The sequence below is a fragment of the Lagopus muta genome, chromosome 8 (genome assembly GCF_023343835.1).
Source record: "Lagopus muta isolate bLagMut1 chromosome 8, bLagMut1 primary, whole genome shotgun sequence".
Lineage (NCBI taxonomy): Eukaryota > Metazoa > Chordata > Aves > Galliformes > Phasianidae > Lagopus > Lagopus muta.
In genome coordinates this window covers 31,076,615-31,091,979 of record NC_064440.1, presented here as the reverse complement: position 1 = coordinate 31,091,979, position 15,365 = coordinate 31,076,615, and the positions used below count along the sequence as shown (strand labels likewise).

Sequence of the window (15,365 nt, the reverse complement as noted above, 5' to 3'; positions counted from 1 at the left end):
AATTCATTAAGGGCAAGAGAAAGTGGTTAAACTAAATAAACCCCCAACACCAAAGGGGTGGTTGATACTTGTGCCTGTGAATCAGAATCTAGAAACTGCAGAAAGCTGCCAAGGAATGTGTATAAAATAGGCATATATATGTATATACATACCCCTAAAAAATCAGTGGTGGGGTAGAATCAGTATTGTGATTCTTTTTTCAGATGTACAGTGTAAACAGAACTTCAGAGTGTGATTGCCTACCTCATTAGTAGTGAAAGCAGGTTTTATGTAACGGTGTAGAAATGAACAATCGAGCAGTTGGAAATGATAATGTAAAAATGTAAGAAATTGTGGGAAAATATTGATTCTCTGTACATGGAAAAGAAAGCAGAAGAGCATGACAGAATGCCTTGCATTACAGCAGCAACAAAAAGTGCTTCATAGAGAGTAGCAATGCTGGATGTTTTACAGACAACAGATCTGAATTACAAGTCTCTGAAAGTTTTTAGAAAATCTGCTTAAGGCATTCACTGAGCCATGAATGTTGAGTTTTTGTAAGTCATAGAATATTGTGGAAGTTCCAGACGACTGCAAGAAATCTAATGTTGTGCCAATAACAACGTAAATGGGACGACCCAGGTAATTACAAGTCTGTCAGCCTGACATTGATCTTAAGGAAAATAATGGAATGGTTTCTAAAGGACTCAATTAATAAAGAATTAAACAAGGGTAATATGATTATTGCTAATCAGCATGAGTTTATGGAAAACAGACCTTGTCAAATTAGCTTGGTATCATTTGTACAAAGTTACAGATTTGGCTGATGTAATAAAGTTCTGTAGAGCACTGACTGGGTACTAAGTACAGATGGAAAATGTGGAGAAGCCTAGGTGGTTATTTTGCAGCATAGGAAAGAAATTAGAAAGCTTGGAGCTTTATGGTACACAGCATAGTAATTACTATTTACTGCTAAAGATGGATGACTTGAAAACAGACTCTGGTTTATTTTCTGCGGAGACACAGCCCCCTAGAGCATAATGTACCCCAGTATTCTTCGAATAATAATGAAGGCAAGCAATTACTGCTAAAGGCTAATCTGGTTGAGATGGTAAACTGTGACCATGTGCTGGAGTATTGTCAGACACTGTGTAGGTAAAAAGAAGGACGTGGATAAAATAAGCCTGTCATTTAGGAGTTGCACTGGAAAAATACCTTGCACTGGACCACGTTTTTTTCCATCTGTGTCCATTGCACAAGGAAGATGATGATAAAGAGGTTCCGTATTAAGTTTATACAGCTATAAGCTGCAAGTAAAATAACAGAGGTACCCTTGATATAAATGAATGAGAAGGGTGATACAGGTGAAGGTTGAAGAGCTAAAGATGTTAGATGACAACAGAATAATATTTTTATTGTTTCCTTGCCCTGTGTTTCTCTTTGCTTTGTTTGACATCTTGGTTTTTTGGGGGGCTATGCAATTTCTCGTGCCTTTACACCACCCAGCACAGTCAGGTGGTTGAGGTGGTTGGTCTCCGTAAACAACACAGTCATGCTACTGTGACTGAATGAACGGCGACGCTGGCTTTGGCAGCTATAGGTGTGCTGACCTGTTACCAAACTCATCAAATCATGGCATTTGTTTATTAACCTTTGTCAGAGCAGAAGCTGAAGAATTTTAAATAGTGATTTCCTGTGCTGTCAGTTTTAAGTTTTTGTTCAGTGAAATGTTTCTCCGTGAATCAGAATTACCTGAAAATATTTAGTTTTACCAACAAACAGGAGAGGTGGGCAATGGGAATTTGCAACTTCGTACTTTATTTTTTAATCAAGATGACGAAAGTAATTTTCTTCTTGCAGCCTCTGCTATTAGAGAAACTACACGAAAGCTAACGGCTGCTAGTTAGCAGGTAACATTCAAAGCCCTTTCTTCTAAGTTCTACTTCACTTTTTTAGGGCATCTCTTCGTGTTGTGTAACTTGATGTCATACTTTGTAAGGGTTGGTTAATTGAAAGTAAATGAGGAGGGGGGATTTGTATCTGATCCTTCTTGGAGCTTCATGGAAATATTAATTTCTCTTCTTGGAATTCAGATCTTGAAGTGGGAGTAGAGAATAGAAACAAAATATTGAAACTTCTGCCAGCTATGACTGATGAAGAGATTGTTGAAAGAAATTTCCATGGATCAATTTGCCCACAAGTTTTTATTGAAATCCAACTGTGTTCCACGGTATGAAGGACTTGATATTCTCCTTTACAAAAATCACCCCAGAAAAGATTTGGGCAGATCTTTAATTATGATCTTTATCTCTAATGCTTTATGCAAAAATGGAAAACTCAAGGATTTTTGAAGTTGATTCAGGTCATACTGAGCTGTAAATGGGGCTTATCTAAGCAGACTGTAGTAGCCTAAATAATTAATTTTGAATGATTGATTTTACTTCATGGATCTTTAGATTTTTTTCTTTATCTCTTTTAGTTTATAGTTATCTACTGACATACAGATTTTTAGGTCTAAGTAAATGGAAGTTACATGGTACAATCCATCCAAGGCAAGTCACTTATCCTGGAGTTAGCCTCTTCTTCTTAGACGGTACGGTGTGTATACAGGTATTTACACATAGATACCAGTGCATCATATACATTTATGTGTGTGTGCGTATGAATGTAAAAGGAGATCTGTATTTCCTAATGGAGATTCACGATGATGAAAGTATTTTCACAACTTCATGAATTTGAGATCAAATAAATAAATGAAGTGCAAAAATGAGATAGACTTATAGAAAAACATGACTTTTCTATGGGTACGTTGGATAGAAGTATGACAGATATTAAAATTTTGCAGTGTTACCAGGCAGGATATTCTCCAGTGAAGCCTTCTGACAGAGCACCTACTTTAGTTTGATCTTTCAGAGCCCTGCATGGCTGACTTATTTCTCCATGCAATCTAGAGAGGGCTGCAGGATTAAAATGGTATGTTCTTAGGATTAAGTTGGAAATGTAAAGCATTATGGCATGTTTTATGTTTTGTTTTGTTTTGTTTTTTTCTTCAGTAACTAATGAAAAACTACCAACATTGCTAAGTGTGTACTGTTTGATAGCACTTCTCAGTTATGGAGTTATGTTAGTTTAATTCTTGGTGCTGGTACCTCCAGTAGGTTTGAGTTCATAGAAAAGTGTGAAAGGCAAGAAAAGTATCCAAGTGATTTTTGGTAGGAGGGTGTGATATGGGTGTGGTTTCTGTTAAAGGCAAAGGGGACATGAGGCCATTCCCTTCCCTGTAAGTAATGGTTCTGTCTTTCCTCCCAAGGTCATAGAATGGCTTGGGTTGGAAGGGACCTCAGAGATCGTCTAGTTTCAACTCCTCTTAGAATCATGGAGAAATCAGTATGCAGAATACAACTAAGGCTAAGAGCGGAATTAAAGGAAAATCAGAGCGTCTCTTTCTTTGCATCTCCATTTACAGGGTATGACATTTTGAAACGGAAGAAATGTGTTTGGAATCTCTCTTTTAAAACAACATAAAAACCCCACAAAACCAGAAAATAACAGGAATATAGGGAGATAAAGAAATGCTATAAGGAGATGCATCTTAGCATCTTAGAGATAAGACATTAAATTAGAGGTATCTTTAGTCCATCTTGGTGTGGTTATTCTTCTCTCCTTTAATTAATTCCTTTGGCAGATAAGTAGAGGATTTTTTAAGTGTATGAAACCCACAGAATTTGTAATTGCAACCAAGAAAAATTGGATACTTGTGTTTAACTATGCGATTTGCTCTAAGTACCTCTCTATAATTTGTGTGCAGCTTGCTGAGTGTCTACTAAAACCTTGGTCATAAAACAAAATCTGGGCATGGATGTCCATGAAGAGGCACTTTTGAAAAATTCCTAGCTGTGTATAATTATATTAACATTTTAGCCTTAACCATACTCACATATTTCTAAATTAAATCTAATATAGGGTATTTTTCTGGCTTTTGCTTAGAGAAAATTTGGCCAAAGTATACAGTCAAATAGGCACTATGGTCTAAAGTAGAATGTAATGCTTGACTGAAAAGTCTTTTCATAAAATTTCAAAAATGAGTACATCTGAGATGTTACAATGTTCATACAAAGCAAGACATCAGCTTCTATTGGTACAACATCATGTTCAAAGTTGATTCAGCAATGATTATCATCAATAAATAATAATAATAATTACAAAGTACGGGGTTTAATGCATGTAAGTGCAGCATACAGCAAAGCATATGGCGGGTGTTTCTAAAGTAAATAAAGCAAAATGTTACATCAAAAATGTTATATTAAAGGTTTGCAGATACAGCCTTCCTTCTATCGCTTGGTTTTTGTATGTTTCTAAATGACTGATTGGTTTTGGTTTTGTTTGTTGTTTTTTAAAGACAAATCCGGCATTATAATTTAGTGATCCTTTTTAGTAGAGCATATATGTGTTTGAGGGAATGGAGGAACGTACTGCTTTAGAAATCAAAACACAGAATTAAGCTCTTAATGGGTAGGGACTCCAGAGGGAAGTGCTGGCAATGTTGCTGAAGGCAGCTCTTCCTTGAGACTTGCTAAACTACTGAGCTGTCCATATTAAATATCCTGATTCCCTAGGCATTATCTCAGCTCAAGAAAGTTTCCAGAATTTCTCTGTGTTAATATTGTTAGGCAGAAAAGCAGGGAAGCCAGGCAATTTGTGAGACTAATTGTAATAGAATGAAATCAAAGGAAAAGATACCTTAATTTTTTATGCGTAGAGAATTTAGGACTTCTGTTCTTTCAACTTTCACATGAAGAAAGGAGAATGAAAACTCTCAGAAATATTATTAGGTACTCCATCTTGGAATGCAGAGTGTTGCTTATCTGTGCTGTGTCTTTAGGGACTGTGGTGTGCATTTGTGATGTGGGGGGTTGGACTCGATGATCTCTGGAGGTCCCTTCCAACCCCTACAATTCTGTGATTCTGTGATTTACTGGCCTTGTCCTGGCAGCCCTGCTGCTATGGCTGGCAGTTCTTGTACCTGGCTCTGCTCTCTTTCCCAGCACCTATTCCTCTTCCTCTCTTCTGTCTTTTATTTCACTGTGTGTGAGAATTTTAAATCTGAACTGGTATTTGCCATCTTAGTAACTTCCTTTTATGGGTCTATCATAGAGCAGGACTGACTGCTTTGTCTCATCCAGTCTGTTCTCATTCCCTGGCACAGAAGGAAAGAAATGGGTTCCCAGGACGTTCTGGGTGATCGTTGTGAGTCTCCATTCCACAAAGCAAAGGAATAGGGTTAAATTCAGCATTGTTATTTTTCACCTGTTCCTCAGCTGTTGCCTTCAGGTTTTAAGGAATCTCCAGTGCCAAACTCAAATTCATGTTTGCAGAGTAAAGCCACTGCAGTACTATCATTTTCCAAAGAAGCTTTTGTCTCGCAAGATAACTGCAGTCTCAGGGATGTTATTAAACGTGAGACTGTTTGTACTGTGAAGTCTACTCCTCCTACGGACTGCCTAAACATTTAAAGCATAGCTGTTGCGTGAGGGTAATTGCATCTTTTACGTGCCTCAAGTAAAATAGTTTAAAGATGAGTATGTTTAAATATATACCTCGTATATGAGCCTATTAATGACTTCCAGGGAAAGGGACATATAGCAAGCAATGTATTTGCCCTAACTGGCATTAGGATTTTGGTTGGCTGTTGCTACACTTACGTTACATGCATTACAGTTATGCTCAGGTGCTCTGCAGTCTCAATTTGTGTATGCACACATTGGATGAGAAGTAGGGAAAGCAGTTAATCATAGCCAGCAAGGAGGGGCCAAGATGTTTAATTCCTGATATGAAAGACATTTCTTCTGTATTATTATTATTTTTTTAAATATTACCTGTTTGTACAACCCAACAGCAGATTGCACTGTTTTCAACGTTTTGTATCTGAACCTAAGGCTAGGATCCAGTCCTAAAGAGGCGTGTGAATCAGTGAGATACAGTGTTGGACAAGAACTGGACATGGAACAACTCATGCTAGTTTAGTGGCTAGTGACACATGGCTGACAGGAAGTTTCTAATGGTGATATAGGCTAGAAAGCAGATGTTGTGACAACAAAGAACTTAAAGCATTTTCTGTAAAGTTTACACAGAGTGTAAGTAGAATCTTTGACATTTTGCATCGGAGTTTGGCTGAGCCCTTGGTACAACTTTCACCTTAAACACTCTTCAGTTGAAATTGTCATCTAGATACAGTATCTTTATTTTAAAATGCCTGATATGATTAGTTGCCTGGAATAGCACTATAATTAAAGTATTTAATAAACCGTATAAACACTCTTCTTTTTATCCGTAGAGTTTCTTTGTGAGGTTGAGTTTTAAAGCCTGAATTCTTAACAAATTAATCAGCTTTCCACAGCAAAGCAAACACGATTTCCTCCCTTGCATATTTAAAGTAATCTATGCTGGGGGGAAGGGCACACTTCTTGGTGATGATGGCTTTTTTTAATTCCTGCATAATTTGAAATCCTTGAAATTAAAGATGTAAGAGCAGGAAAAGAAATGTTGCAGAGGGCAGTGTTTGCCTGTCTCCTTTCCAGTCTGCTAATGCAATACAAGCAAAAGGCTTTCCAGTGTGCTGCTCTGGTGTTTTGCATTGCTGTAGCTAGGGGACTTATCAGCACAGGTGACAATAAATGGATATGAAAAGTGGGCAACCTTTGCTTCTGGTTGTTTTCTTAGCTCCTTAGTATCCGAGCAGCTGATGCTCGAGCTTCTGTGACTCTTATCCATTTTCCTGTGCTGCGCTCAGATAAGCAGGGCTTTCTTGATGGGAGCAAATTAATAGGCAGACCTTTTTCTTGTAATGCTTCCTTTCCCCTGTATGGTAATTTCTTTTACTTATACAGAGGTGTATTTTCTGCTGATTTGATAGATGGTTGTAACCAGAGATGCTGAGTGTCTTCATCCATAGCTGTAAGTAGGTAGACTGCAGGAAAGCCACCTCCTATGCAATGCAAAATATATTTCTTACCATGGCTTTTAAAATAATTAGGCCTACAGTCTGGCATATTTTTAATGGTTTTGTTATTGCATTTCTTTGTAAATAGATTGAAGCTGTTCTTACAGCCTCCATGGATCTGATGTTGCAGATTTATAAACATCTTACCCCTGTTAGTTATCTCACTAGGACTGGTGCCTCACAGGTTGCAGGAATCAGGCCCATCTGCAATCTTTGGTGGTCTAATGCTTCGGTAGCCCCAATCTCTTGCTATTAAATAGAAAGATGCAACTTTGGGTAGGTTGCAGTTAAGTCATAGTGCTGCAGTGAGGTCACTTAGATGAAATTCAGCTATTGTGTCATTTCCAATCTATAGTTTGTACTTTGCTTGTAACATTTTCCATCTGTAATAAAGGCTTTGCAACTTCCTTGCATGGCCAGAGGTTGCTCTTAGCTGTATGTTTTGAATGTGCCTTGGTATATCTCTTCTGCTTTTATTCCATCTTAATGTTTTTGAACATTAGAGGAGTGAGCGTATGGTTCATCCTTCAGCTATAGCCAATGTACTGTGCTGTGAAGCAGTTGTAGGCATTATTTTAACGTCAGTAGATACATGGGTATGTTGCTGGTTGCTGGGTTTTAGTTGAAGAATCATACCTTCAAATGCCTTTAAATCTGTGTTTCATATATTTCAAATAGGATGCTCTGGAATACAGAAGGGTAAAAATAAATTAAAAGGCAGAAAATTGCAGGAAAGTTCCTACGCTTCCTACATATGGGCATTAATTTATTTATCACAAAAGCTAAGTGTGTTCACAATTTTAAAATGAGGAATGGAGCCTTTTCCCTTAGTAAGGTCTGACATTTTCTATAAGAGGCCATTCTGGAGCCAGGAAAATTGATGTAGGGCACAGCAGTGTTAAAAGAGAATAAACCCAGCCACAAGGGATTTTAGGACATTGTGCTGCAATACCAATACAATACAATACTGGTCTGCGAGGGGAGGCAGCTGAGTCCCGTCCTGTGTTAAAAATACTCTGCTTTTCTCAAAGCAGAGAACCATTTAAATGTTTTGTGTAGCTCTTCACTACACCAATTCAAAGGTAATAATTAATGCCTACCAGATTATTTTCAGTAAGGTACAGAAATACCGTTTGGAGTATTTGAAAATATAAGGGGAAAAAAAAAGAGGAAGCAGATAATTTCAGCTGCAGTAGTGGGTAGTGGTTGATCATTTGCAACTAATAGTGGAAATGCTGTTTTTTTGTAGGCCACACTTTTCCTAATAAAATTTGAATGGGTTTTTACTAATTTTTCGTGTTCCGTGCTTGACACGAAAAGGTCCTGGGTTATCATCAAAATATCATGTATTTTGATGATAACAAGGATACAAAAATACTTGTTTTTTTATCTGTCAGAAAACCTTAGGAATTGATGATTGTAAGATTGGATACAGAAAAACAATGATAAATGATTGTACTTAATAAAGAGGTAGTTAGCTATCTATTCTATGGTTATTCAACATGTTTTCGGTGAGGTATTATTATATGTCACTGAGGATTGCTCAACTGTATTTTTAAATCCATTAAGGATGATGAAAATCAGGAAGATGGAAAGATGCTTTCTGCCTCTGATTTGTATGCTACATCTTTATGAGGTACAGTCTTGAAAGTATACTGAGCTTGTGTGTGAGATGAAGTCTGACGTGGTAACTTCTGTGAAGATTTATGTACCTTGAAAAATAGTTACCAATTAATGGATGCATTATAAAAAATCATAAAAACAACAACAAAAAAAAATTGAATGACGCTCAGTGACTCCACATCTTTCAACTAAAGCAAATAAAGTCACATCTGACATGGTTTAAGTAGCATGGGAAAATTTAGTGATTTACTAGTTTTCACATACGTTCTTGGAGTATCTTGTAAGTATTGATATTCAGCAGAGTATCGATTCTTTGAAGACTGTGCTTTCAAGGTATTTTCAGGTCCTGTGCAGAATTTGATGAGCTGTTTTCAACATGCAAACCTGTATCAAAAGGAAAATCTATTAAACCCCCACGTTTGTGAAAGCTGTAGTATTATGGAACACGTAATACGGTCTGAGGGTTTCCCTGAAATATTCCTTAAATCTAAGCACCTTCTCATGCTTTGGACAGGTCTTTGAAGAAGAGTCAACTTTCAGTTCCTACTGGAGCACCTGTGCTTGGTAGAATTGCAATATTTATAATGCAGTGAAGAAAAACACAAAGCAAGCCAAGAGTTAAAAATAAGTCGAGCCGATGGGAAATTATTTCTAATCATTGCTGAGGCATAACAAGAGAATTCTGGAAAAATAAAATTGCAGGACGCAAACCTCAGGTGTCAACCTGTCACCATGTTACATTTAAAGTAGTTATTAAAATCATTATGCGATCAGCTTGTGAAGTTTAGATACACCAAATATAGCAACCTGGTTAATTGCTCACTATTCTATAGTGAGTGAAAGGCAGAAGGGGAGGTGGGACTGGTGAGAGCTGGATGTGTTGGAGGTACCCTTAAATGCCTTTTTTTTTGTCCTGTGGGGTAGGTGTTGTTCAGTAAGATCTTAGTTTTTGAATATAGAATATGATATTAGAAATGCAGCTGCTTACCTTGTCTTCATACCTTAGGGAAGGTTTTATTGAGATCTTCCAATAATTCAATACAGTGCATATTGACACTGTTTTGTACCTCTAATAACACTGTTGATGCTGCTTTTCTCTTGGGGAATGAGACTAAAATGAACCAATATATCCAAACATGCTGCCTAAAAATGTCTAAAGTCCGGTGTGAAGATTTAATTTCCTGTTGGAATAAAGCTTGAGAAACTCAGCTGAAGTTGCTTCAGATTTGCATTTGTTTAAGGAACAGCTTGACTCTTGACTGCTAGAAAGTCTCAGGAAGATAAGTGGTAAACACCACAATTATTTAAGTATCTTTCTGCAGTCTATAGATGACATTGCAAATTCCCTTGTGTGTATAAAATCTAAGTGCAGTGAGTGGAGCACCAGAGAAATGTGGCTGGAAGTTCACATTCTGTTTTTTTCCCTTCTGACTGGCAGTTCTTGACACATCATAATGTGATTCGTTGAGATACGTGTGTACTCCTCTCTGGTTAAAGATCTGAGCCAAGGAATAAAGGCATTATGGCTTTTCCTGAGGGTAATTTGTTGAAAGTAGGCATGCAAATATCAAACTCTTTTTCTCATCCATTGGGGCTATCTGTATAGCTGTATGTATTCCTTCCTTTTGGACATAAAAGTCACCGACACTCATGCTGTAGGCATGTCTGTAAATCAGCAGAGTCCTTATAGGGAAGATAGGAAGCTGATATTGATGTCATTAACACTGCTTTAACGGGGCGGTACAGAGCACAAGGAAATTTGGATAAATTCTTCTGCCCAGCAAGGGGGTATTTAGCTGTCGTAGCATCACAAATGTTTATTCCATGCCTCCGTACTTGCCAGGTGGTGTCACCTGGTCTGGAAGGAGAAGAAAAAGTAGAGCGAAAAAGATCTGTTTTTCTGCATTTCTCTCCTTTTCCCCCTCAATTAATTTCTATTATTTTAACCCAAAATGAATGGTTTTGTAATTTATGCCTTCTCCCACAAGAGAACTTGTGGCACCAACACCCATCTTTCACTGCACAAAAGAATTTCAACTTTTCTTTTAATTTGGCTTAATTTATGGTATCTCTAAAACACAAGTTAACACATCTGGATAGAAATTATACATATATTCATTTGTGCAAACAGATGATTGCAGATACTTGCCCTGCAGATATTGTAAACTTGTAAAATAATGTTCATATTCAATGTAAATGAGACAGGAGGAGGAGGCCAAAACAACAACAAAAACAAAGCCCCAAAAATCAGGCTGATACATTTGCTCTCAAATTATTTTATCCTTTACGAGTTCTTCGTATCAAAACCACAGTATCAAAGGTTGGCTCAGAGACAGATCTTCTTCCAGAAATGCATATCTGTGTTTTATTTTTTCACCTATCCAGTGTTCTGGTTGTACCTTATTTGTCACTGACTGTGTTCTTACAAATACTTGGGGAAGCTTAGGAACATCTTGCTGTAGCTCATGGCTCTCCATGAAGGAGCTGGACTGGCTCCATCTGGGTTCATGACATAATTCAGATGTTTGTAGTGGATACTGTTGTGTCTACAGAACCAGAATGCATTTTGAAGTGTTTGAGCATGCTTGAATCCAAAGATAAGTGTTCTGTATTGATTGGCAGAAACCTTTAGCCAAGCTTCTGATTTCTAAAGCCTTTTTTAGCTGCCTTTTGGAAGACTGACTCCTGAGTTAACTGCTATAGTTCTTCCTGTTTGCCTGGTTTATGTGGCAGCTGTGTGCACAGTTTTCATCTTTTTAAAGGGGCTGTAAGAGATCTGTGTTGACCAAAAGTCTATATTGTACTTAGACAATTCTAACATAGGAATTGTTCTTTATACCTGTGTATAGACAATTCATACTGGACAGGGAGAGGACTGGAATTTTCTTAATTTTCTAGAGAGACAGAGGTGCTTTTGCTGAATAGATCTTCTAGTAATATGTCTTTATCAAAGTTTTTTGTGTGTTTTCCAAATTGCATTTTAATTGATTGTTGCTCTTATTTCTTGAGGACCTGTTCTGACCGGTCACTGCGTGGTTGCTTTAAATCTCTGTGAGATAAACTGTCTTTTTCTGTCTGTTCGTACAGTCACAATCCCAGAGAATGGGGATCACTGACCTTTTGTTATTACATCCGTATAGATATAAAATTATTCCTGTCATTAAAGTGACTGAAGTAGCAGACTTTTAAATAAAACTGCAGATAGAATCAGCCCTCAGTGAATTTTAGCATTTGCTATGAGTTCCATTGAAGAAAGCTGATTCGTAGCTTCTGTGATTGGCTGTCAGAGATTGAAAAAAGGAAAAATTCCTTTTATCTCTCAACTGATAATAAACTTTGTTCTAATAGAAAAATTACCTAAAGATTGTAATTATTCAGGAGCAGATAGCTGAAATTTTTTACCCATCTTTTTCCAAAACTATAGAGAGTTCCAAGGTTTAGAAGATGTGCTGTTATTTCATTAGTCTCAATCTAGTTATACTGGTGGTTCAAAAATTACATGAAAATTTGCTGATTGGCTGATACTGATGGGGAATAAACTAAAAATATGTTAATACTGAAACACAGAGCATAATGCTGCTTTGTGGCCACAGTGCAGATGTAACCTTTTTCCTGCATTTCATAGGTTCACGCCTGAGAAATCACATGAGCTCCTTAAGCTAGAAGAATGAACTATGTTCTAGAATGAATCTACGTGCTAGAAGAATGAACAGTTCTATGAACTGTTATTTCTATGATCCAAAGGCAGAGCAGGAGTTGTGGAAGTATTCAGGAATCACAGAATTCAGAATGGTTGAGGCTGGAAGGCACCTCTTGGGAGCATTTAGTCCAACCCCTGCTTGAAACAGCTCACCTAGTGCACGTTGCCCAGGATCACATCCAGATGGGTTTTGAGTCTCTCCAGAGAAGGAGACTTTCTGGACCAATCTGGACAGCATGTTCCAGAGTTCAGAAAACAGCAGGCAGTGCAGTGGTGCCCGTAGAAGATGCAGGGAGAGCTTTGTTGATACACTATGATTGGTTACGTGCATTTCGAGGTTATCGATAAAACGTCTGTGTTCACCTTCAAGTCTGTTATTCAGAAGATTGAAATGGATGCATTCCCCTAGTGTTGGGGAAGGGAGAAAAAAGGGATAACAAAGTTTCTTTTTGCCAATTAGTTTTACGTTGTCCACTTTGAACATTAGCTGTAAGATATCAGTCGTGAAGCAATCTCAAAGCAGGTTTGCTTCAGAGCAGAAAGCGTTCTTACAGTAAGTTATTGATTTGCAGGGTTAGCTTTCAAGATACTTGCTCTGTCTCTTTTGCACTTTGGTTAGGAATAAGAATACAGAATAAATGACCGGAGGCGAGCAGTAGGTTCTGAAGCTGTCCCAGGCAAATAGCACCCAGCTGGCTATGTGTATCAGCCACGCCACTTGACCCCAATGCATTTCTGAGCAGGCAGGGCCTCCTTTTTTCATCACTGCTGTTGTTAAGCAGAGCAGCCTCTCAGTGTGTTCCTTACCAAGGTCAGACACATCAAATAGAACGGAGCAGCAGCATGAGCGGATCTAAATTGGTTGCTGTGCCAGTTTCTAGCTGTGCTGTGGTATAATATCAAACCGATTGGCTTCTCAGCAGCTGAGATATAAAGGACACAAATGGTATAGAGGAAAAAAGTGGAAAAGAGTTAACTTTTCAGCCAGATGACTAATAATCTGAACTTGCAGACCTGGGAGAACTGTGGAGGCATGGATTGCGAAGATCTGCCATTAATTGACTCAATCTACTGTTTTATGATAGAGCTACGTTAACGAGTGTTATGAGGGAAATATTGGTGATGAAGTAATACAGTAATTCAGTACCTTTATGCAATCACAGAATGCCCTTTCAGAACTATTTCAGAAAAATACCAGCATTTCAACGCAGTCGTGTATTTTAAAATAGACTATTGCGAGCCTCCTGCAGTCCTGTGGGAGATTATACAGAAAACCACAGAAACAAAATCAGTTCTTTCTCGAGAGCAGCCTGCTGCTATATTTATATGTCATCTTAAAGCTCCCCAAACTGTAGCTATTTTCCCAAATAGCTAACAATCACATATCTAGCAGCAAGAGGAGCTGCACGTTGGATCTTAAATTTGCCTCTAGAAATTGAAAATGTAGGAAGAGTTAACCTGCTTGCAGGTTTTGTAAGCATCGTTTTGCAGGGCAGTATTATTGACCAGGGTGCCATCAATATGTAAGGGTTCAGCAGTCCCTTAGAAATGGAATGTTTTGTTCCACATACTTCCTTCATGTTTAGAAAATGGGCCACAAATTGAACTTGAAAATGGGAGTAGTGTCTGTTTGCTTATAAAGAATAAACTTTACCTGGGACTTCTGATTATTTAGGTTAGATGATGGGATTTAGAACTTCTTTGCCAACATAAATGTTATATAACCTTCTAAATAGAATCTCATAGAGAGAGAGCTGAGAATGGAATTATTATGGAAGCTTTGTAACACAACACATCCTGCTCATACATGGATTGTTTTTTTATTGTTTTTCTTTGCAGTTTTCAAGATTTTATCAATCTAAAGAAAATAATTTATCATATACTAGAGAAAATTATGCCAGTATCTGCAGTTCATCAGCACTCTTTTTCTACAACTTCATACAACCTCTTCTATTGAGAAGCTTCTCTTTGAATATCCAGTGGACAGAAGCCTGTGCTCTACAGACAGCTCAAGTAGCAGATGAGAGAACAGCACTTAGTTCTCTCCTGCTACCTGAATACCAAAGGCAGGGAGGAAGTGCCTTCAGCTGACTTGAGAAATGTATGTGAAATGAGAGGAAAAGGGCTGTCAGTAGTTTCCCTTCACTCAGCTGGTTTGCATTACAAATCAGTGATCTCTGAGTCTGCCTTTGTGCAAGTCTTATTAATGCAGCCGTGAAGGAACTGGGTTTTGTGCTTGGATTGTTTGAAGGATAAAGGCTGTTTTGCAGGAAGGTTTCATCAGAGTATCAAACCTTAATTCATGTTTTGTCTTCTGCTGTTGTTTTTTAAGAGATCTTTAGCTTGGAGCTCCTTTAAAACCTTCTCGAAAAAAATAACATGTCTTGAGCATACAAACCTGCAGCATCTCCTCTGCTGGTTTTGAAAAAGGCTTTTTGCAGCCTTTAACATAAATAGCTGAATCAGATGAAAAAGATAAGTTAGATCGGGTGCATCATCATGAACAGAGGAAGCACAAGAAATGCTGCTGTATGTGCTTCTGTGTCCATTTGAAACCATTTTTCTAGATACTCTTGAAGATTTATGTGTTGGTATTTACACATGGTACATAAACCAAGAAGCATTCTCATTCTGAAGATATCAATGAAAGCAGGTTGTTGTTACTGTATTTAACTCAGTGTTATAAACCTGGAGTAAGCCCAGTCTGAAGCTGAGTCTTTCATACGATGCTAATCTGCATCACTTGAAAGGAAATCTATAAAACTGCTTTCCTGTGATGTCTGTAAGTATAGATGGTTTCTTTTTAAATAAAAATGACTTAGAAGATGTTCCTTGTTTTCACTGTAATGTTTTGGTACTAAAACCCATAGAAAGGCCGTAAGGAATTAGTTGGAGATGCTGGCTATTGTGTAAGCATAGCTTTTGTGGTACATGGACAGGTTGATTTACATCAGGCTGGCTCAAGCAGAACTACCTGAGGCATGTCTCCTGAGGAGACATTTTGGGTGGCGTTTAAGTGCAAGATGGAAATTGTTGTTGCTGGGGTATGACTGCTTATGTAGT

At 37.8% G+C, this 15,365-nt stretch overlaps 1 protein-coding gene across 2 annotated transcripts in view; it reads left to right on the top strand.

Moving 5' to 3' along the window:
* The window catches only part of ZNF804A (zinc finger protein 804A), a 135,042-nt gene that overhangs the window by 74,784 nt on the left and 44,893 nt on the right, over nucleotides 1–15,365 (top strand). Inside the window, exon 1 of one of the 2 annotated variants that reach the window (XM_048953583.1) lies at nucleotides 15,016–15,084. The exons of the other annotated variant lie outside the window; for it this stretch is intronic. Coding sequence (XP_048809540.1) covers nucleotides 15,079–15,084 — 6 coding nt within the window. The 5' untranslated portion in view covers nucleotides 15,016–15,078. Of the gene's footprint in view, nucleotides 1–15,015; nucleotides 15,085–15,365 lie in introns of those variants that run through there. 2 annotated transcript variants of the gene reach the window in all.